Genomic DNA, 25,478 nt, shown 5'->3' with positions numbered 1-25,478 from the left:
CTGCTGGTGCACCGTACCGCGGAAGATGATCATGGATTCATCATGAAATGGGGTGACGGGGCACACGCCAACGTTTGGGATAGGAGGGCAAGGCGAGGGTCAAGAAGGAATATTGTCTTCAAGTTGATTTCCCTTGCATAGGTCATTTTTACATTTCTTCCAGCTTTCAGCTTTCTCTTCTCTGATTAGTAATGGCCTGCCATCTGAACTATTGATATTCATATCATTGCCTTCTCTTTCTTCTAAGGGTCTCTTTGATTTTCCTATTGGCATAATCTATTTTCCTCTTAGTCATCAATGTTTCTACAGTCTTCATTTGTGCCCTGTCAATACCTGCTCAGGTATTAAGCAGTTCCTGCCAATCAGGAACCCGCGAACCATACGCGACTGGAACAGGAATGGGAGGTAATGACAGTGGCACGTAAGGTGCGCTCCGCCACACACCGTTGGGTGGCTTGCGGAGTATAAATGTAGATGTACATGTAGAATCTCATTTTTTAGAATTTGTATTCCATTTTGCCTACATAATTTATCACTATCCTATGTGTTATCCAATGACGGGGCACTTTTCTTCTTGCATATTTCGTTCTCTGCTCTCCTCATTATTATTTTTTTCTGAAAGCTAACTATTCGTCTTCTACAGTATTCCTTTCCTTCGTCTGACTAAGTCGTCGCCTAATGGTCTCTTTCAAGTTCTCAGTAGCCTCTTGTTCTTCAGTTTAACTAGTTCTAATCTCCGCCGGCCGCGGTGGTCTAGCGGTTCTAGGCGCTCAGTCCGGAACCGCGCGACTGCTACGCTCGCAGGTTCGAATCCTGCCTCGGGCATGGATGTGTGTGATGTCCTTAGGTTAGTTAGGTTTAAGTAGTTCTAAGTTCTAGGGGGCTGATGACCACAGACGTTAAGTCCCATAGTGCTCAGAGCCATTTGAACCATTTTTTTTTCTAATCTCCTCATTATCCTACCTCTGTGCAGTTTCTCCACTTTAATCTGTAGTTCGTAACCATTTACTCCTGGAAGTAATCTGCAGTTTAAAATGTGGTTTTGACCTTCCGTGTCTTCAGATCTCTTCTACGTATTTTACCTTCTTTCCTGATCCTTACACCAAGTCTTTGCATTGATTAACTTAAGGTTCGCCCAAAATTCTGCTAGGCGGCTTGCCCTTTCATTCCTTTCTCCCACATGATGTTCTTTCCGTCTCTTCTCTTTACTACTATCGAATTTCAGTCCCCACCAAACGTAATTCTTCGTCTTCCTTAAAAATCTGAATAATTTCCCTTATCTCACCATACATTCATTTAATCTATTTATCATGTGTGGAGCTAGCAGGCAAATGAACTTGTACCTCTATGGTTGTTGGCTTCATGTCTGTTTTGGCTACGACAATGCGTTCAGTTTTCTGTTGATAATAACTTACCACATCCCTATTTCCATATTGTTTACTTGTCCTAATAGCGCAAAACCTCTATTTCATCTTACATTTATAAGCCTCTACTGACCTGATCAGATGTCTTTTTCTTTCTACCAGAGCACATGTGTAATACCTTACGTTCAACCTATCCATTCCCTCTTATAAATCTCTAAAACACCTACAAAATTAAGATACGTAACATTCCAAACTCAGACTCGTAGAGCGTCAGTATTGTGTTTCCTTGCTGATAACACGTCCGAAGATCCAAATGGCGGCTATTGAATCTATCTATGTATCACACACACACACTCAGACACATACACACACACACACACACACACACAAGCACACACACGCATACGCCCTCGCGCGGCTAGAGGCGCCATGTCACGGACTGCGCAGACCCTCCTGCCGGAGGTTCGAGTCCTTCCTCGGGCATGGGTTTGTGTTTTGTTCTAATCATAAGCTAGTTTAATTAGTGTGTAAGGCTAGGGACCGAAGTTTGGTCCCTTCGAAATGCACACACACACACACACACACACACACACACACACACACACACATATATATATATATATATATATATATATATATATGTGTGTGTGTGTGTGTGTGTGTGTGTGTGTGTGTGTGTGTTAGTGTGTGTGTGTGTGTGTGTGTGTGTAATTAAATAACTAATGGCGAGGAACACGTTTCACCATGCCGAACGGTCAATCTCCTCGATGCTTAAGTTAGTAGCTGATTGTAGTTAATCTGCGGAATAAGGGACCTCCCACAGCGTTGAGGGCTAGATAAGCAGTATAGATAGGGCGATTGAGTCTTGCGCCATCTGGACATGTATCCGCTTGTGTAACATTTATTTTGCACCCCTAGTCAGCAAACTTTTCTTATACCAAACAGTGTGTTAATAGTAGTTTACTGAAAGTGATTGTGCGACACAGCAGTTTCATCTGTTCATTACATTGACTGGGAAATCGCTTCAAGTTTTTAAAAAATGGAAATGTGTTTCGAAATGACGATGTACGACTCTCTTAAAGATACAGAGCAGCTGTATTGTAATAATGAACAACAATAACGGGCTCATAATTATATTCGTAATCTAATGTGGAACTTTTGCTTGAAAGTGACTCTGACGTCCTTTGGTAAAGTTAAAATTAATGTGCGATGGTTTGCTTGATTCCAGGCGTTCTGCGACGCTGCTTATTCCCGTGTGGGTGTGCCCATTGGCTACTTGTTCCCCACTTTTGTATTGGAACAACTGGACGGATGGTATCATCTGCGAGGTGGAGGCTGTTGTTCCTGTAGAGTTTGTGACGGCTATAGGCATGTTGACGCATGCCAGTATCATTATAACCGTCACCGTTATTCATTACCGTGTTCACAGGTTCGTCCCACAATTTTCATAATGGTCGTAATAAAGTGTCGGTTTAAGTGACAATAGTATCACTTTATACGTAATTCACTATTTAGTTGGGTATTTTCGTGTAAGTTGTCCTTTTATTTAACTAATTACAAAATGACGAGAGAAAAGTGGAGAGAAAATGTTCAACGGTGTGTGTTCCATATTGTAAATATTGTGGTTTTATGTACAAATTCATCTGCTGTAGTGTAGAAAGCTGACGCGATGTGTTATCATCGATTAAGTCTCACTGGTTTCAGTCATAGTTCTAACATCCGACCTCGATGTCTTCGACTCTGTTTCGCCTCTCGTTTATCCGTACATAGCTTGGAGAAGTTGTGAACAACCAAGTATGCTTACCTCATTTCCAGAAACTGTTTCCTGAATCACCTTACGTTAGATTTTCGCTACCGATTTTAGAAGATCAGTGGAAACGTTAGTAGCCGTCAGTGCGTTTGCGAACAACATGATGTTATATTCCTCTTCCGGTATGTCGAACCTGACAGATTTCCAGCAATGGAAAGTTCACATGACTTGGCGACCATTGACCTTCTCTGGGTTATGACTGGTCGGCAGCTTGTTCATTACGGCACCGTTGTCGATGCTTTGTGAATTTGGATGGCAACTGAATGGCGGTCTATTCACCTGAAACATATGCAGATTCTCTTTGATTACCTACCACTTCATTTAGAGACTCTGATTACAGTACATCGGAATTCGTAGCTTATTGAATTCTCATAGTCAGATCATTTATTGTTTCGGTATCTCATTCATTTGGCTATTGTTATATACCTAAACTAGGCTATACAGTTCATTTCAGTTACAAGATTAATTCTTGCTGTTGGTAGGTTCACACAGGTTAGTTCAATTTTTTAAATCAGTAAGGCTTCGAGGTCCACATATTCGAGAGACTTATTCAGAAGCTAAACGCCTGTTAATTTTTTCCTCTCCCTGATTCAATTTCTTCATAAACTGCGAGGCAGATCAAATCCTCTGTGTCAAACTCGTGTTATGTGATAACTGCGTTTTGTTAAAAGAAACGCTAGTGCGGAATTAAACTTTCTTTCTGGAAAGGACACTTCAGCTGTAGCTGAAACATTTGCCAACATATGTTTGCTCTCAGTTCAGCAAGGCATGTTGTGAGTAGCTGAGAGGAGTTTGGAAAATGTGTGAGTGTTAGTGACTTGTAGAAATTTGTGTGGATACTTTAGTAAGTTCATCTCCCGTGAAAGGCCGTAGTTGCAGCTCGAGTATTGCTCCAACAGTATTTTTCATTTACAGAAATCTTCCTTTAAGTTGTCCGCAAATCATGTTTTGTGCTGTTTGTATTCGTTCTCATTTTGTGTCTTATATGAAGAGATGGAAATTTCCAATTATCATTAACGGTTAAGAAAAGTCAAAATCGTCACACAAACTAGTGGCTTGTAGCAAACTATTGGTCGTCAATCCGGAACTTAAATCCTACATTACTTTGTGTTTGTCTGTAGTAGCGAACTGTACTTTTAACCCCAACGAGTTATCACTGGGAAACCGGTTAGCTGATTATCCTCGCGTCTGACAGGTGAAACAAGTGTCTGAGTTTGCTGAGTTATTAACAATAATGCACACAACTGAAAACACGTTCGTCATAAAGTCAGTGGATTATTGTTCTTTCTCATTAGATTAAACTTAATTATTTACCCACGACTTAGCGAACCTACTAAATTTCAAATATATTGTTATCATAAAGATATAAGAAATTTACTTTTATTTTGTTGATGTATTTAACCTGGCAATATTAGGGCCAACAGGCCCTCTACATCTAAATTCTGCTCATTTGACGTGACATTCATTATGAAAAGAATGTAATGAGTTACTTCCAAGGAATAGTCAAATGAAAATGAGTCAGATGGAGAAAAAGTAAGCAAACTGTTTATTATTTCACAAGTGAGCGCCGTGTCTGTCAATTAAGTTATCCCAATATCGATGTCTTAATGGAAAAATATTTGCAGTTGTCTATAGGACCATAATCGTACCGAGGCATCTTACAATGCTACAAAATTTTCGCTGGGAAGCCCTTACACATCCTCCATACAGTCCCGATCTCTCCCCATGCGATTTCAATTTTTTTGGAGCCCTGAAGAAAGACATTCGTGGCCGTCGATTTTCTTCGGATGAAGAGGTGCACGCCTGGCTGCAATCATGGTTCCGTTGGTAACAGCAAACATTTTTCCACAGAGACAATGACGGTCTTGTCTCACAGTGGTACACTGGTATTAGCAGTTATGTCACTAACTTTTGAAATGATAAACAGTAACTTATTTTTTCCAATTTTTTCCGTTTTAATTTGATGGTCCCTTATAATTATAACGTTTAGAAATTCCTGTAGTGCAGAAATAAAACGCTGTTTGCATTAGTTCGCTAACGGCCTCGCCGCAGTAGTAACACCGGTTTCCATCAGATCAACGAAGTTAATCGCTGTCGGGCTGGGCTAGCACTTGGATGGGTGACCATCCGGTCTGCCGAGCGCTGTTGGCAAGTGGGGTGCATTCCGCCCTTGTGAGGCAAACCGTAGAGCTACTTGACTAAGAAGTAGCGGCTCCTGTCTCTGGAACTGACATACGGCCGGGAGAGCGGTGTGCTGACCACATGCCCCTCCATATCTGCATCCAGTGAAGCCTGAGGGCCGAGGATGACACGGCGGCCGGTCGTTGTTACCGTTGGGGCTTCATGGCTTGTTCGGGCAGAGTTTCGTTTTTTAATTTTAGATTAGTTCAGCAACAATGAAGATATTTAACAGGAAATTCGATTTAAACTTCGGGTGCTAGCAGCACTGAACATGAGAGAGGGAGTGAATGACGGAAACTGCATTAACGAAGTTGAAGGAGAAGAAAGTTGTGTGGTTGATAAAAAATGGCCACTGAAATGAGTGTAACTGGGAGAGGATGGGATCATTTGCTTTACTGTTTGTGAGGGGGAAAGATCGCCCCCATATGTTAATTTTTAAGGAAACGATATTAGGGTGAGATAACGAAATTCTTCCATTTATTCTTAAGAGTAACTTTGTGTTTCAATATGTGCAGAGTGCAGGGTAGTTTCTTCCAAACGCGGACGGCTGCTATAAAGAATGAGTTTGCAAATTGATATACTTGAGACCTTGTGTCTTGATTTTAATGAGATGACTGGTTCTTCCCCTCTTATGCTAAGTACTGGGATGCGTAAACACTGAGATGTCGCAGAAGCGTACGTAGCGTATGGTAGTCACGACCGAGTCTAACCGCAACCAACATAAATGGCCGTATGAAGCAAGGACATGGTCAAATAGACTGACGTTGCAAGTGTAATGAGCAGAAGCATTCCTGTTCAGTTACAAAAGTCCAGTGTTCTCACTTCTCATGCAATTCTCATGGCTTTAGTGGAGGTTCCGTAAGACGAGCGACTGCGCAATATCACGTTTCACATTCTCTGGAAAGATATTCATAAACCTATTGATATTATAGGCGAAGCGTAAGTTCCGCAGGTATGGCGATAATATCTCTTTATGAAGAGTAAAATATCTTTCTCAGGTTCCACGGTATTTGAAAAAGGTTTGCCATGACGACCACTTTTGATTGATATCAGTTCTATAACGTGGTCAAACATATGGCTTCGTTACTGAGGGTTTTTATCGTGAAAAATTTCGAGCGAAATGTCGACTTGCCACGAACAGTCTCCTCTGCCTCTAGGTAGCAAGGTTATCTATGGAAGGCTCTGAGGGGATAAGAACTCTAGATGAAAGGCCCTAAACTAAGGTACTTAGCATAGAGGGTACGTTAATGAAAATTTTGAAGTATGACAATAACAATCTTTATATACAATAATCTTTATTATTTCATTTTTGGGGTGCCGTTCCTCAATTGGTAAAAAGAGAAACCTTGCCGTATCTCTTTGTTGTACGTCAGCCTGTCCATCTGTCCAGACGCCTTTTCCTCGGTAATGGTTAGAGGTGTTGAGTTGAAATTAATGTCAAATACCAAGGTATACGACCACTGGGCGATGTAAAAATTTGAGCTTCTATGTCAATACAGTGAAAGTGATTTATGGCATATATTTTTATACTCGGAAATTCACTCTTCAAAGCCTATAGGAAACTATATGTTGACCAACAATCATAAAAATTGACAAGAAGCCTGGTTACACAGTGTAAATGAAGCAAAAAAAGAAAACTGTTAATTTTCAGTTATATCATAGTATTTTTGTATTTTTTTCCCCATAGGTTGTCCATCTGTCTCTCTGTCCGACTGTTAAGACCCCTTTTTCTCAGGAACGGATAAAGGTATCAAGTTGAAATTTACTTCAAATATTAAACCCCACGGCCCTTAGCGGTGTAAAACATTTAAGATTCAAAGACAATGGAAACAAAAGATACGGCCAATTACGACGCTTATTTGATACTCGCATACTCACTATTAAAGCATACAGATGGACTATATGTATAAATAATTAAGTTCGTATGGAATCCTCAGACCTAGATTCCTACTCGCACTTGCCTGTTATTTAGGCCTCAAATTCAATCCACAGATTTATCCAATTCATCATCAAAGAAGAGAAAAATGACTATTAACCGTTTTATGATATCGCTGTAAGTCGCAAAGTGGATGGATCGTTATGACATTAAACTTATGCATACTGATTTATATCTGCAGACTTCCAGCACCCTCCTCACTTCCCAGACAATGACCATCCTTTAAACGTTTGTCTGATGGGAACAGCTTTTCAAAGGATCTGCGATATCTAGAATATGTGTAAATTTGAAACGGGTGTTCATCACCTGTGACGTAGACGAGGTTATGTAACTCTTCGCCGGCATAACGTAAATTTTGTTGTACCAAATTTCATTTGTCTTATACTTAATTTTCCCTTTTTCACAACTGCTTGTGACATAAGGGCTTCCACATCTGAGGCACAAGGAAACATATTTTTTAACGTGGGTGTACAAAAGTAGTCCGAAAAATGCAAAATTCGGAACTGTGCAGCTGAGTCAGAAGTATAAACTGTAGCCACTCCGCGGTGACATCGTCTTGATGCCGGACGAGGACGTATTAGCTGTGTCATGCCTCAATAGGGCTGAAAATTCAGGACACGAAAAACAGCTTTATAATTTGCCTTACTGCACTGACACTCGTCGTCGAGACACACCAGAGAAGCAACATGTTCGAAGGTTAGTTTCATCTGACATTTATCATGCGACCAGATGTGGTTAGTGGGTAAGCACATGCCAAGTCGTAGTATTCCTGCGCAGTAAACGTTAAATTTCTTGACTAAGAATGACACGAGACTTAATTATTATTTGAGATTTATATGCCGGCCGGGGTGGGCGAGCGGTTCTAGGCGCTTCAGTCTGGAACCGCGCGACCGCTACTGTCGCAGGTTCGAATCCTTCCTCGGGCATGGGTGTGTGTGATGTCCTTAGGTTAGTTGGGTTTAAGTAGTTCTAAGTTCTAGAGGACTGATGACCTCAGATGTTAAGTCCCATGGTGCTCAGAGCCATTTGAGACTTATATGAATGCTGATTGAATGGAATCTAAAACTCAGACTTCGCCTTCCCCAGATTTTAAGAAGTTTCTCTGCACATTTAAATTTGTTTATATTTTTCTGTAGGCTATATATGAGTTGCATTTTGCTCGTGTTCAGTGATAACTCCTTACTGTAGCAGCTTTGACACTGAGTAATATGCAACCATACCATTTGTAATAAACATGACATCAGTATCTTCGGTATGTTGTAACAGGGCTGTTCGGAAAGGAAAGAACGATAGGTTGCGAAATGGAAACCACAGTGAAAATCAAAACTGTTTTATTGGCAACAGTTAGCTACACCTTCCAGCTACTTCTCTACACTGCCGTTCAGACTTAGACATCTGTTGCAGCGTTGTATCAACTTTTCAATTCCCTCGTTGTAGAAGACAGCCGCCAGTGCATCACGACAATTTTCTACTCCGGACAGCAGCTCGTTGTCTGTGTCAAAATATTGTCTTCATAGCCAGTGGTTCATTTGAACAGAGATGAACCTCAGGGTAACCAGTTACGGGCTGTATTGCGGGTGATCCAACACGTCCCAATGAAAACGCTGCAGGAGTATCTTCATTGCCCCTGCTGAGAGCGGCTGCGAACTGTCGTGTTGAACGAACCGCATGACAGTTATGTTATGTGGATTGCATAGCTTCAAGCGAAATCTTTCGTCAGGCCCTCATACTTATCGAAGAGACATTAATTACTAGCCATCTTTACGTTCTCACTGTGAACTCAGAGCTGAAAAGAGCGACATGATGCGATGAACGGGCGCACTAAACAGTGCAAAACGCATCTGTGCAAAGCTTCACCAGATTTTCACCGTATTTTCCATTTCGCGACCGATCGTTCCTTACTTTCCGAATGACCTACGTATTTCAAGGGACATCAGTGTAAGCTGGTAAATTTTTAATTGCTTGTGAATGACTCGACTCAAAACTATAAATACTGTTTTTATACTACCAAGTGTAGTCACGTGGCTCGTAGCTACATCACTTTTCTACACAATCTCCTGTACGATCACCACTAGTTCGCTTGCGCATACCAAATGCTTGAATACCCGTAGAGGAGGCAGCCGCACACCATGAAGAGCTCTTCATCATCAGAAGAGAATTTCTTGCAGCCAAACACTTCTTTCAGTGGACCAAACGTACGGAAGTATGTCGAGCATGTAGTAGATTCAAAAGATAATCAAAATTCAGCGCCGAGATCTTGGCACCTTTTGCTCAGGCCGCGCATCGTACTGCTCTGACGAAATACCTGCAGACCAGAATCAACACTGTTTTATCTTATTTTAGACCGAGTCTGATTATATTGGAAGTTTCAGTTACCGAGGTCATTCGCGAAGTTCTGTTGAGTGGTACTTAAGTAAATAAATTAGTGAAATCAAAGTGAAGTAGAAATTAGCATATAAATGAAAAACTTAGTTTAGTTTAGAAGAATTACACAATGACCGACGTTAAGAAGATTCTTCAAGAAGCTTTTCAACGTGACAGAAGAGGCAACGGCCGTGAAGTCGTTCACCTCCAGTGAACTGAAGTGAATAAATATGCGAGACGCGGTGGGCCCGACAGACGAGAGACGAAAAAGACGAAGAAGTGAAGAAGCGTAGCAGTTGTTTTCAGTCAGTTTCGGTGCTGAAGACCGTCATGCAAGAAGAGACTACATCATGCACAGACGCACCAAGACCGCCACTGTAATGGAATAGCAAGTCGCAGCCTCGGCGCAAGAAGACAGAAGTTAAAAGGTGTTTGAAGTCTGATTTTTGCGTACCCGGGTGACTCGTGAGGACGGGAAGGAGACGGCGTCACATCAGCAGTCACCTGTGAGCTGGGATGAAGATCTGACAGCCGAAGGCTGGCAAGCGGGAGTCCGTTGTTCGAGTCCGGGACACTGGCCTTCCCCCGCCGCGCCGCTCCGCTGGCCGACGCACGACACACGCGGCCGCTTAGAGAAGAGAAACACTGGGACGCCACATCCAAGGTATCACCATCTGATGCACGACTTCGCTCGCAATAATTAAACGGGCCACTTCGCGCTGCGAGTCTCCAGTCAGCTGGGCGAGAGGGCGACACGAGATACACACCGCCACGCGTAATCAGACGCCGCCGCCGCCGCTGCCGCAGCAGAAGGCTTCGCAAACGACACAGCTGCCGCTCTCCGAGGCAGAACATCCAGTAAGAAACAGTTGTACAAAACTTTCAATAAAAGTTATCTGATGTAAAAATGCTGTTTCATTCTACCTCATACCCGAGCCACGGAAGAACCCACCCTGCCCACATGTTGTTAAGAGAGAAAAGTTAATTTATTTAGTATTGTCAGAGAAAAAACTCTTGGCTCAATATGAGGTGTGAATGACAGTCGCTAAAGGTCCACAGTTAGTATCGTTTAATGTGTGAAAGAATAGGTGTTTGCATAGCAGTCGTAATATTTTCTTCATTTAGAAGTTTGTTCTCTCTCATAATTTTAAGAGTTTGTCGAAAATATTTAAACATCTTTTTCATTCAGTGTAGTAAGATTGTGTAACTAATAGTTTGTAAAATGATGACATGAAATCGTACAAAGTCAGAGTCAGCACCACAACTGGGGAAGCTATTCAGAGCTTAGTTACTGAAATAGCACAGCTTAAAAATGACAATAATGCATTATTTAAACAGTAGTGTGAGGTTAGGCAAACCAGTTCAATACCTCCCACCCTAGATTCCTCAGCAGCAGCCTTAGTAACTCCTTTTTCAGATAAACCTGGCCAAGACATAACAGCCTTTTTTGATGATTTAATAGCAGCTGCAAAGTTAGGATCATGGTCAGATGAATAGCTCTTACAAATGACAAAGTTAAGATTGATAGGAGAGGCTAAAGCACACGTATTATACCATGAAGAATTACGGAATGCTCCAACATTTGAGGAATTGAAGAAAGGATTGCTTAAACGTTTTCAAAAACAAAACAGCTGTAGATTTTATAGGGAACAGTTAAACACTATCACTCAGAGGCAAACCGAGTCGTTAGAAAGCTTTGTAGATAGGATTAGAAAAGTTAATATTAACACCTATCAGTTGACAACTAATGATGAAGCAAATAAAGTTATTATCCAACAGGCAGAAAATAGAGCTCTGGATACATTTTTACGTGGGTTACCACCTGAAACGTCCCGTCGTGTCAGGGCAGTTTCCTAAAAATTTAGCAGAAGCTGTATCTGTGGCGACGGCTTTCGAAGAAATAGACATTGCCACCTGATACAAGGAGAAGCGAAATGAATTTTCAGCAGGAGTACGATGTTTTAGGTGCGATCGACAGGGCCATATAGCAAAAAACTGCAGACAACCTAAATGCACTAAATGTCAAAGAATAGGTCACACATTCAAGGAATGCAGGTCTAAGAAAGTTTTTGGAAATACAAATCAGTTAAACTCAAACGGGAATGTCGGAGCCGCCGCCAGGCGTTCTCAATAAAATTTCATGCCATTAAGGCGAATGTGAAGGCGGAATGCTGGTTATCTGCTACCATACAGGATAAAGAGGCAAGGATACTGGTGGATACAGGCGCAAACGTATCAATAGTGAGTAATGCATACATTGGAGTAAAGAAATATGACCCTCCAAGGTATAGATTGAGTGGAGTAGGAGGAGGTACAGTGAAGTCGTTAGGATGTACATCATTGATTTTCTATATTCACGGTGTACAATTTCAAGAAGATGTAGAAGTGGTAACGAAGGTAACTGACGTTTACGACGCGTTCTTAGGGTTGGATTTCCTGAATAAACATCACGCTAAAATCGACCTCAGACAGCAAATTGTAGAACTTAGCGGAATAGAGTTTCAGCTAGGTGACACCGCTGGAAACGGCCCACTGCTGCAAGATTTCCCCAACCGGAAGGCGAAATCAACTACACTGCGTGCAACTTCATTGAAGGTTGATTCGCGGGATCAGATACCATCTGGCTCAGGAAAACTTTTCTGGATGACCGTTGACGCCGCGGTACCTACAGATACAGTGTGTCTAATAGAGCCATTGGAGGAAAATGAGGAATTAGATATATCACATTGTTTTGTACGAAGAAGTGTCGTATGGGTTCAAGACGTTGAGGGTGAGAGAAAAGTACCGGTACATATTGACAATTTCGGAGTGGAGGACAAAGAGTTGCATAGGGGAATATCAGTAGCTACAGTCAGTACTTTTGAAGAAGAAGATTTCATTTGGTCAGATATTACTGATGGTCAGAAACCAGACACCTATAAAACCGCATTACGCCAGAAAATTGAGCATTTGAAAGGAAAGGATAGAGACTCGATAGAAGCAGTTTTAGTTGAGTTCCAAGATTTATTTAATGCAGAAGATCCACTGCCAGCAATAGATATCACACAGCATAGGATCCCAACATGAAATAGCCCCCCCAGTTTATAGGAAGCCTTATAGAGTTCCGCACCACTTACAGCCAGTACTGGATGAATTTTTAGAACAGCATCTAAAAGATGGAATTATAGAATATTCTCATTCGCCTTATAATTCAAATATCGTAATTATTCCAAAGAAGTCTCCTGACGGAACGAAACGATATAGATTTTGTTGTGACTACAGACACCTTAACAAACAAACTATCTCAGATGTTTATCCTCTTCCAAACATTACAGATATCATTGACAGTTTGGGTAACAGTAAATACTTATCAACAATCGATTTACGTAGCGGACATCATCAATTGGAAGTTAGCTACAAAACAGCATTTTCTACCCCTGGAGGCCACTGGCAATTTAAAAGAATGCCTTTCGGTTTCAAAAATACTCGATGGAGTATTGCGAGGACTCAAAACTCAGCAATGTTGTGTATATCTAGACGATATTATTTTATTCTCCAAAGACATTAATGAGCCTGCTGTGCGTCTGCATAATGATTTTCAGAGATTTAGAAAAGCTGAATTAACATTAAATATGGAAAAATGTAGTTTCGCATTGACAGAGGTTACATACCTAGGGCATGTCATTAGTGAAAAAGGAATTAAAACAGATCCTCGATTACTTTCGGCAGTTAAGGACTTCCCAACACCACAACGCGTTAAGGATGTACAAAGTTTCATTGGTCTCGCATCGTATTACCGAAAATATGTTCAAAATTTTGCTGAAATTGCCCGACCCTTAACCCAATTATTGAAAAAGGGTGCAAAATTTCATTGGTCTGAAGATTGTGAATCAGCATTTCAAACCCTTAAAGATAAGTTAACACACAATCCAGTATTATCCTACCCAGATTATAATAAAGAATTTATTTTATCCTGCAACGCAAGTGGTCATTCAGTAGGAGTTGTTTTGAGTCAGAATATTAATGGCGCGGAGCACCCCATAGCCTACGCTTCGAGACAACTAACAACGGCAGAAAGAAATTTTTCCACAACGGAGAAAGAATTGTTAAGTGTTATTTATGGCATCAAATACTTTAAATGCTACATGTATGGTAGGAAATTCAAGGTTATTACAGACCACGCAGCTTTAAAATGGTTGCTTGGGTTAAAGGATCCATCTAGTCGTCTCACCCGTTGGGCCCTACGTCTTTCCGAAATGTATTTCGAAGTTATCCATAAACCAGGCAAAAAACACACGAATGCAGATTGTCTAAGTCGGAAAATAGCACTTTTGGAAGCAACAGGCCGAGATACTGAGGACTGGAGAAAGGCACAAGATGAGGACACAGAAAGCAAAAAATATGCAACTCAAAAACAATTTTGCTTTCAAGATGGTGCATTATACCGTAAAACAAAACTTGGACCGCGAATTGTTGTTCCCCAACACCTTAGACAAGAAATAATGGCAGAGGCCCACGATCATATCCTTGCAGGTCACGGTGGACAGCGGACAACCGAAAGACGTGTAGCAGAGCGATTTTGGTGGCAAACCAGAAAGCAAGATGTGGTACAGTACGTTCGTAATTGCATTGCGTGCGCACAACGAGCTGAACTTTCTCGTTAAAAAATACCCTTACAGAGGCTCCCCGAGGCTTCATGTCCATTTCAAATCTGTGGACTGGATCTCTATGGGCCATTTCATAAAACACCTGCTGGTAATAAGTATGTTCTTACAATTATAGATCACTTTTCCCGCTATCTAGCTATGGTGAGTCTCCCAGATCAGCAAGCAAATACAGTTGCCCAAGCTTTAGTTAACAACTGGATACTTAAATTTGGCGTACCTGAAGCTATTATCACAGATCAGGGATCTAACTTTATGTCTGAATTAATGAAACAACTTTGCCACTTACTAAAAATACGTAAATTACGCACAACTCTGTTACACCCTCAGTGCAACGTGCGCACAGAAAGAGTTCATCGGACAATTGGCAAGATGCTTAGTTATTATATTAACGAACTACATTCTAATTGGGATACGTATTTACCAATAATCGTATCGGTATACAACGCCAAAACGCATGAAGCAACTGGCATGTCAGCCTTATGAAGTGGTCTATGGGAGAAAAATTCCGTCCCCTTTTGAAGTAATCAGGCAGAAAAACGGATAAGTCGGAGAAAGGGTAAAAGATTTCAGTCGAATGATGAAGGATGTATGGAAAAAGGTTCATAAATCTAATACAAATGCTTTGGAACGACACGAAAGGTTAGGTAATGCCCAAGCTAAATATCCAAATTACAAAATCGGTCAGTGGGTGATGCTTTCAACCCCATACATTGCGAAAGGAAAAACGAAGAAATTTGTAACAATATACAGAGGTCCTTATCAAATTATTGAGATCACATCACCAGTCAACGTTAAACTGCAACTGCCCACCCGAACTACTATTTCCATGCAAGTCGTTTAAACCCTTTTAAGGGCGCTCCAGATGTAATTCCTTCAACAATAGTGTCAGCTTTTCCGAAGGGTGGAGGAAGTTCCCGAAAAGGAAAAAGAGTGGCCACACCAGCACAACATACAGACATGGCACCATACAATCTTCGACCAAGGGTGCGAATGTCCTAGTTGAATCTTAGTAGACTGTGAATAATATACAAATTTAAATAATTAATAAATGATAATGGTTTATTATTTAGGAAAAACAAAGTTAAACGTAGAAGCATGTTGATCTTGTAGTTAACAATGTATTCCTTCTTTATGTTGTTTTTGTTTTTACTAGGTTCGTAGGTCCATAACCATGTTGATTGCTTTTTTCAGAAGACGCCATGCAAGCATTTCCTGCACAATACCTATCCTACCTCAATTACTCCCTTGACAGTTCCCTTCTGAAGTCATTAGATATGTTCATAATCTCGCACAGCAAGGCAAAATTAATGCCATTGTTATGATGCAAAACGTCTTAAAATTAAAAAGTGAACACAAAACTAAAATTATAATGCTAGGAACGGGTATATCTGGAACCTTTGTGTTGTTGTTTCTGCTTTGTACAGTTTTCTTTTATTTAAGACGAAAAAATAACCTAATAACAATATACCACTTCATCAAATCCCTGTTAACTGGATACAACACTCTTAACTGGTGTACTTCAGTGGTTACTTTTAAGCTTAAGTGCATTAATTTTGTTTATTGTACTTCACTCTTTACTAAACAGCCTTATGTTGAAGTAAACAATACTGTAGAATAGATATTCTTGCATTAATATAGGGTAGATTAAACAGCTGTTGTTATGTAATTTTCTAAGTGAAAAATCTATTTTTTGTTTATTCATTGTCATCAAGATTTGTTACACTTATTAGAACGAATTATGTGTGAACTATGTGATTCATGAGCATACAGTGCTTTAGTAAAGTGATAAAGTATTTTCAACATACTTAATGTGAAGCATGCGTAATCTTCTAAGTCGAGAGTTTCCATTGCTTGTGTTAGTGCTTTTGCCGTATGAAGAGTGGAAGAATGTTGAGTGGTAATTTCGAGGGCGAATATCTCCGAAGGGTGGAGGAATGTTGGGTGGTGCTTAAGTAAATAAATTAGTGAAATCAAAGTGAAGTAGAAATTAGAATATAAATGAAAAACTTAGTTTAGTTTAGAAGAATTACACGCTGGCAAACAGCGGGCAGAACAGCGGAGCAGAAGAGACAATGACCGTGAAGTCAGCAAGTTCCAGATAAGCGGACGCTGTCGATTCTGCCGTCAGGGCATCGCCTGACCAGCTCACGGGTTTCTCAGTTGTCACATGTGATCAAAGGCCCCCGCCTACATTCCACGAGCCAATGACCGACGTTAAGAGAATTCTTCGAGAAGCTTTTCAACGTGACAGAAGAGGCAATGGCCGTGAAGTCGTTCACCTCCAGTGAACTGAAGTGAATAAATACGCGAGACGCGGTCGGCCTGACAGACGAGAGACGAAGAAGACGAAGAAGTGAAGAAGCGTAGCAGTTGTTTTCAGACAGTTTCGGTGCTGAAGACCGTCATGCAAGAAGAGACTACATCATGCACAGACGCACCAAGTCCGCCGCTGTAATGGAATAACAAGCAGTAGTCTCGGCGCCAGAAAATAGAGGTTAAAAGGTATTTGAAGTCTGATGTTACGTACCTGGGTGACTTGTGAGGACGGGAAGGAGACAGCCTCACATCAGCAGTCACCAGTGAGCTGGGATGAAGATCTGACAGCCGAAGACTGGCAAGCAGGAGTCCGTTGTTCGAGTCCGAGTCACTGGCCTTTCCCGTGTTCGATTCCCAGCGGGGTCAGGGATTTTCTCTGCCTCGTGATGACTGGGTGTTGTGTGTTGTCCTAGGGTTCGTTAGGTTTAAGTAGTTCTGAGTTCTAGGGGACTGATGACCATAGATGTTAAGTCCCATAGTGCTCAGAGCCATTTGACACTGGCCTTCCCCCGCCGCGCCGCTCCGCTGGCCGACGCACGACACACGCGGCTGCTTAGAGAAGAGAAACAATGGAATGCCACATCCAAGGTATCACCATCCGATGCACGACTTCGCTCGCAATAATGAAATGGGCCACCTCGTGCTGCGCGTCTCCAGTCAGCTGGGCGAGACGGCGAAACGAGATACACACCGCTACGCGTAATCAGACGCCGCCGCCGCCGCTGCCGCAGCAGAAGGCTTCGCAAACGACATAGCTGCCGCTCTCCGAGGCAGAACATCGAGTAAGAAACAGTTGTACAAAACTTTCAATAAAAGTTATCTGATGTAAAAATGCTGTTTCATTCTACCTCATACCCGAGCCACGGAAGAACCCACCCTGCCCACATGTTGTTAAGAGAGAAAAGTTAATTTATTTGGTATTTTCACTTGACATAATGCTTTAGAATGCTCCTCCTGACAGTTGACTTGCATCAAAAGAGAAAACCCAGTTACATTTAGTATCAGAACTGTTACCGTTCAATACTCTGGATTGACGCCGATTTCATCCTCAAAAGCAGTAAGCAAAACTATTTCTTTTGATGATTGTATCCGCATTTTTTAAGTTTGAGTAATGAGGAATTTCTAAATTCCATATTAACTCCCTCCTTCTCTGGTTTGTAGTTTCATTCCCTATGACAATTATAGCATCTTATTTTTTAGTGCTCCACAGAAGGTGTCAGTACACAACGACTAGTTATTATTGTTTCAGATCGTGTCAGTTAACGTGGATGCATCACACAACCACTTTGTGAATCTCAAACACTCCTTGACCACTGTGCTTTGCTGAACCATGAATAACATTTAAAGTTCCTATGATATCATTCATTGTCACTCAGTTGTTTTCCATCGCATTAGTTTCAAAGGCTGAAGAGTTTTTTCGGAGCTGTAAGGATGAAGGTTTTCCTTTTACGATGTCATACACAGACTTGCCTGTGTGAAAAAAAGCGTCAGTCGGTAGAGTAGTTACCTGTGAAAGGCAAAGGTCCCGAGTTCGAGTCTCGATGTTGGACAAAGTTTTACTCAGCGTGGAAGTGCCCGCACTGCCAGCCGCGCGATCTACCGCGCTGCTTCCGGAGCGGGAAAGCGTGCCAGACCTCGGCACGAATCCGCCCGGCGGATTACTGTCGAGGTCCTGTGTGCAGGGCTGCCTGTGGATGGTTTTTAAGGCGGTTTTCCGTCTGCCTCGGTGAATGTGGGCTGGTTCCCCTTATTCTGCCTCATTTACACTGTGTCGGCGATTGCTGGGCAAACACTGCCTCCACGTACGCGTACACCATAATTACTCTACTACTCAAACATTTGGTGTTACACTCGTCTGGTATGAGACGTTCCCTGGGGGGTCCACTGGGGGCCGAGCTGCACAATAACCCAACGTTCGCAGTGGGTGGCGGTGGGTCGAGTGGACTGCTGTAGTCTTTTGTGGGGTTGTGTACCACTGAGAGCTACCTCCGTTTTTCCTTGTCCCCGGTTCAATAAATAATACAAAAATGCCATATCAGCGCACACTCCGCTGTAGACTGAAAATTTCATTCTGGAAATACCCCCTAGACTTAGCCTAAGTCATTTTTCCGCAGTATCTTAGTGGAGTACTAGTCTTCGATGTTTCGCAGGAGAGCTTCTGTGATGTTTGAAATGTGGGAGATGAAGTACTGGTGGGAGACTAAAGCTGTGAGGAGAGGTGGTTAGTCGCGCTTTGGTGGTTCAGTCGGTAAAACACTTACCCACGAAAAGACGAGGTCATAAGTTCGAATCTCGGTCCGGCATACAGTTTTAATCTGCCAGTATATTTCAAGTTGGCGTTGTTTTGCAGCCATAGACATGATTCTTAATTTTACCATTTCTGTTCTTTCGTGATTTGGGACTCAACTTCTTTTACAGTGAATCGTGGGATACCATGACTTGGTCATTAACTTGCACATTGCTCATATTAATTCTAGTGTATGTGTAATCTCTCCTTAATACAATGGGTAATGAAGCTTTAGCTACATCATGCAAAGTCGATTCAGTCGTGATGCCGGAAATTAAATGATCTTTTATGCTGTGTTTCCCTCCATCCATGTACTACTTGTAACTGAGATAGTTTAATACATCATGTATTTCTTGTTATTTGAACAAATACGTTCGCTCTGTTTGATTTTCCCATGTGTATAGATATTTGTAAAGTAAATGTGTAGACTCGAATACCCTTGACATCACTTCAGTATTTAGTTAATACCATGTCACTTGAACGTAGATTAACCAGGGTCATCAGGCACACTTATATGTGAGATAAGTAGCATCTTATGACGATTCTGTGGTGGAAATCGTCTTTTAGAAAACATATCACTTTTGATCAGCCTAAACGGCTCAAGATATATTCCTTTATTTTGCATCAGTCATTGAAGCTCGAGTATCTGGCGACCCTTATATCGAATTATTGGTAGAAACAAAGAACAGCAACACCTAACTTACATCCTCCTCACATAATAACAGATAGGTATGTTATAGATAAGGTGGACTGATAAGGTAAGGAATGAGGAGGTTGTACACAGAATCGGAGAAGAAAGGAATATGAGGAAAACACTGATAAGGAGAAGGGACAGGATGATAGGACATCTGCTAAGACATGAGGGAGCTGGTACTAGAGGGAGCTGTAGAGCGCTAAAACTGTAGAGGAAAACAGAGATTGGAATACGTCAAGCAAATAATTGAGGACGTAGGTTGCAAGAGCTACTCTGAGATGAGGAGTTTAGCACAGGAAAGGAATTCGTGGCGGGCCGCATCAAACCAGTCAGTAGACTGATGACAAAAAAAAAAAAAAAAAAAAAAAAAAATGTTATAGATAACCCTACCAAAATGTTATTCTTTATTAACTGGAGATAACTTTCAATTTTCATTGGACTCATCCCCATATAATCCAGCTGTGAAACAAATTAGAAAAATACAGTCTTCCATAGCCGATACTAAGTTCCTCTCTTTCATATGGCGCTTTAGTTGTTAGGCAATATTTGCTGCCTAATGTATCGTTTGCTACTGCAGGGGCTATCATGAGAGACCATGTAAACAGTTATTTACTCTCATGGGCGGTAACCGTTTCCATTGTGGCATACAAAAACTTCAGACATTTTAGTATTATGAAAGACCAGACAACTAAAGTATCGAAAAGATTAATATAGAGTTAACTGGAATTCATCACTCTAACTTTCGATACACGGAGATTAGTCAGACCCATATGCAATCCATGCGGCGGATTAAATGCTATTTGTCTGATCACGGGGAAGTCCTACAAGTTTTAGGTTGTTTTTCACTCTAGTTTACACTAACCCAAACATTTAAAATACAACAGTATAAAGTACGAAGTTTACACGATTCACAAATGACACAAACCACTGCTCCCACTTAGGTTAAGTGATGACTGTTGCGGCAGAAAGATCACACAGTCACAAAGTTAAGAACAAAGTAATTTGTCAAAACATTGAAACACTACATGGCACGTGACACGACAAACAGAAGGAAGGAAATATGTTCACACTACCAGTTTCTACATGGCATTAACATCGAGACGTAGTCTAAGACAAAACGCGACCCACCACGAACGGATCATCCAAATCGGAAGAAAATCAGCAGATGTGATGTACATGTACGGACAAGCAAATGATTACGATTTGAGAAAAGCTGGATGATTTATTCGAGAGAAAGATCGTCACTAACTGAAAAGTCAGTGACGGGTTGGTCCCTCTCTGAACCTTATGCAAGCAGTTATTTGGCTTCAAATTGATTGAAATAATTTTTAGATGTCCTCTTGAGGAATACAGCGTCCAAAATTGTTGCACTGGCGTGTTAAACTGTCAGAATCCCGAGATGGATGTATGGCACTCTCAACAGTGCTCCAAAATTTCTCAATTGCTGTGAGATCTGGCGACCCTGCTCCCCAAGGTAGGGTTTGGTTAACACGAAGAAAAAACAGTAGAAAATCTGGCAGTGAGAGTGCAGGCATTATCTTGCTGAAAGATAAGTTCAGGATTGCTCGCCATGAAGTGCCACAAAACAGTGTGTAGAATATCATCGTCGTAACGCTGTGCTGTAAGGGTAGCGCGGCTGGTAACCAAAGAGGTCTTGCTATGAAAAGAAATCGCACCCCAAACCACCTCTACTGTTTATTGGGCCGTATGGTGGGTGACTGTCGAGTTGGTATCCCACTGCTGACCCCAGTGTCTCCAGGTACATCTTCGGAATGAAATCACATTGACTGGAGTAGAACTGTCTTCGAAATGAGCCCCAATGACCAGTGAAGACGTGTCTGGAGACTCCCCAGACAGCGGTGGGATGCCATCCTGAATGTCGTCCGCCATACGTCTCGAGAACCAGTAGTGACGGTCCGGGGTACAATTTCTTTTCATAGCGGTCCCCATTAAGTTGCCATCCGCGACACCGTTACACACAGCAGAAGGTCGAAGATATTCTGCGCCCCGTGTTGTTGCCTTTCATGGCAAGCTATCCTGGGCTAAGATTTAAGGAATCACACATAGCGAAAGTTTCTACTGCTTGTCTTCGTGTTTGCCAAACCTAACCTTGGCTCTCCCCAGTTAAGGAAGTTTGGAGCATTATGAGCAGGGCCCTTCAACCTGATCGGGATTTGGCGATCTAAAGCGCCAAATGGACCGAATTTGGCACGATCTCCCTCAGGCGGACGTCCAAAAAACGCTATCAGTCAACGCCAAACAGAATAATTGCTTTCATAATAGCCTAAGTTGGACCATCGAGTTACTGACTTGTTGAATCTATGACTCTCTTTCACTTAAATGAATCATTCAATTTTTTTGATATTGGAATCATTTCTTTGTCCGCACACGGGCATCATATCTAACGATTTCTGTTCCGTCCGAGTCATTTCTTTTTGGAGCGTCTTTTTTTTTGTCTTAGAGTGTATTTTCATTAGCACCAAACGAAAGTTTCTGTGGATATTCATGTAACACTTGTCAATATCCAGTGATTTACGAAAGATAGTGGCGTAAGTATTTGAGTCATAATTACTGATCCTAACTAAATAAAGATTCTTCTGGAAAAATAAAGCCGTTATTCGTATACAGATTTGATATTATTCCAAAGTGGATCGAATTGTTTCATGCAATTCGTTTGCAGGTGGATTTCGCTGGGCTTTGCTTTCCTTGTAAACAAACTGTTTCCTTCATTTTGCATCAAATCTTCCCAGTTATTTAATGTTAGTGGTTACTTCTGTTGGATTCGGAACAATTGCTCCATAGTCTATAATGATGTCTCCCCACAATGTGACGAAATGTTAGGTCCAAGACGATGACCTAGAACTAACAAACCATATGTCAGTGAACATAATTAAAATAAATTCAGAGCAAATTTTAGGTTTATTTCAGACGTTAAACTTTTGGAGAAGCTACAGCTTTGCTGCCCAAATTTAGAATACTTTGCTAGATCATTCTTCGTAAGGCAATTTTGACTGTTACAGGGAGGCAGTGGCTGTGAAAAAGAGGCGGCGCTGCGACGAATCGCAGCAGGTGATCTTCACAGTACGCTGCCCGGATGGCAACCACCTTTCTGCTCCGAGACCCATAAATACCAAGTCTGCTCGAATTGTTCTATACGTGACGGGGGTGTACTTCTTCTCCTGGGCTCCTTATACAGTCCTATATATAATTAAGTCATGTGGCTATTCTTCTCCAGAAATTAATGTCATTTATCGTCTCTGCTTCTCGTTTGCTAACATAAATTACCTTATCAACCCATTCTTGTATTCTTGGAATAATTCTGCCGTCAGAAAATCAATCATTAGTTCTCTTAAATGTTTAGGTGTGCTGAATAATCAGAAAAATGACGTAGGTAGTAGAAGTTCTTCATCACGAATCAGCAGTGCCGTCCCAAGCGGTCCTTCAGTACACGGCATAAGATGAGTGCTATCTAATTTAGGCTATATATCACCATGGTCAGAAACAAAAAATATTTACTATTCCTGAGTTAACTAAATGTGATATCTCGGCGTGAATTATTTCTGATGCGTGTATGATACAATGAGTATCACACAACTGTGCTCGAATAAGAAAACTGAAAGAGTGCCGAAATATAGTTTCCCGAAAAAACGGTGCTATCTGGAAGACCTTCAGTGTATATTGTGCATATTGCGAGAGGAGTTTGTCTTTAAATTAAATGTTTGTCACAACTATAGAACAATAAATGTTATGCAACATTTAAAGCCTAGACCGTAGTTTCTTTTTTAGTATGAGACATTGCTGATACGTTTAATATCAAGACGTATTTCACCTAATTGCTGTCATATAATGAGTCTGGCGGCATTGTCGAACTGTATGTAATCTGCGGACATCTAAAGATAGCAAATAACTTATATAGCGGTGAATATCTTGGGAACAGTGAAAGATTATTGCCTGAAGATGATTAAATCATTTGCGTTTCAATGTGTATTTTCCATTTAATGAGCAGAAAACAAGTAGTCAACTCGCCCCAATAATAGTACTTCAGGAAACAGTATTTTAACAGTATTATGATTTTGTTACAATTTGAACACAATAATAAAGAAATATTTTTATATTAAGTTTCTAAAGTACTCTTTCTTTCACGATATATATATCCCGACAGGGCATCTAAAAGCTCAATCAAATAAGTGTTTTATCCCCAGTTCACTTTGACGAATTCTTTCACGTTATCCTCTCCCTAAAATGACTGTGACAATATGGTGGTCTACAAGAACACAAATAACGCATTTATTCCGATGTTTAAAATCTGATTCCAAGCGAATATGCACTACAGAGAATGATAAATTTCCTTGCCTTTACGTAAAAACAAAGACATATTTTAAAGTTTGTATTGAGCTTTTACGACATTCAGACGAAAAGAAGAACGGTAATAAGGAAGTTTAAGGTTAGAAAAGTCAGTCAAATTACAAATGTTAATTTTACCAGTAAACGGTTACTGTAACGATACTTTCCTGAGGCACTTAACTACTATATACGCAAATCGTCTATGTTTACTTACAGATAACCGTATATATTTCCTTCGGTGTACGTGATACATCAGCTTCACATGACGGGGAAAATTAGTCCAAATTCATTGTATCCAAGTTACAAAAACATGGGCTCTAAACATTGACAATGTAAGTGCAGGGAATCTGGTCTATGGTCTCTTACATGAAGCACAATATTGTACAATGACTTTTTTGTACAAGGTAATTAATTGACTATTATTACAGAAGGACTACTGAAAGCTATCTCAACGACACTAAGAGAGAAGCTAATGTGATGTAGTATAAACGCAAAGATACAACGAAGTTTTTCCAAAGTGATTAAAGTGGTGGAAATGAAACTTAAATTAATTAATGCAGCAAATTTTATTCCAAAATCATCTGATTAGTTGTTCTTAAGAAGAGAATAAACTGCTTTTACCTTTGATTTGTTGAAATATTTTGAATATTGGCAAATTATTCGATCTGGTATTTTCTGATTATTATTAATGTGATTAAAATGAATATGACACGTAGCTCTGATAGGAGAACAATTTAGCATCCTAGTCCAGACAAGAACGATTTCGATTAAACAAGGTGAGTATTACAATTGAAGGTCAACCGAGTGGTTATTATTATGACATTAAAACAGGAAGACTAGTGTGCCTTCTGCAAAACAAAACTTGCTTGACTTGTCTCACACTTAGAAGGGGAGATTTAAAAGTTGTATCTGACGCTAGTGACAAAAAACATCAGCTCCCACTTAATGAAGTTTTATAGCTGAACATAGATTGTGTCTGGACCTGTATTGTTCTAAAGACTTGCTACAACACTACCCATTTCACATTGCAGCAACATACGTTCTCACAGTACACGAATGTTATATTATTTGTTGACTTTATGTGCGTCTTACAGGCACATTGACGCATTCAAACCCTCTCATAAAGACAAACGCTTAGGAGACTGACATGAGGCATCTTGTTCACTTTATATTTCTTCTAAAGGTATTAGAAAGACATTATATTGTGGCGATTTACAGAGATCCTTAGATATCTTATCTTGAGAGCCAAATGTTGTGCATGTTACACAAAGTATAACAGACATGGCAGAACATATAATTTATACTGTGAAATAATTATTAAATGTTATATTAAATGTGAATAGCAATATAGACATAAGATTAATAAGTTTACTCAGAGATGTATTTTACGGAAATAGTTGTACACTATTTCCTCTACATCTGTCTTGCTTATTTAGAAGTGCCCAGTCTTCCATTTTTCTCATCCGCTATCATACATTGAAGGAAATATTTCAAAAAAGTGAAACAAGTGTTAGCCAAACCCGGAAATCTCCATAT

The 25,478-nt window shown here is 40.8% G+C and overlaps 1 protein-coding gene across 1 annotated transcript in view; it reads left to right on the top strand.

Moving 5' to 3' along the window:
• The window catches only part of LOC126184731 (melanocyte-stimulating hormone receptor-like), a 193,038-nt gene extending 168,541 nt beyond the window's left edge, over positions 1-24,497 (top strand). Inside the window, exons 3-4 of the mRNA XM_049927268.1 lie at positions 2,593-2,793; positions 22,619-24,497. Coding sequence (XP_049783225.1) covers positions 2,593-2,793; positions 22,619-23,060 — 643 coding nt within the window. The 3' untranslated portion in view covers positions 23,061-24,497. The remainder of the gene's footprint in view (positions 1-2,592; positions 2,794-22,618) is intronic.
• The last annotated feature ends 981 nt before the right edge of the window (positions 24,498-25,478 follow it).

Source organism: Schistocerca cancellata, chromosome 4 (genome assembly GCF_023864275.1).
Source record: "Schistocerca cancellata isolate TAMUIC-IGC-003103 chromosome 4, iqSchCanc2.1, whole genome shotgun sequence".
Lineage (NCBI taxonomy): Eukaryota > Metazoa > Arthropoda > Insecta > Orthoptera > Acrididae > Schistocerca > Schistocerca cancellata.
This window is presented reverse-complemented; position numbering and strand designations above follow the sequence as displayed.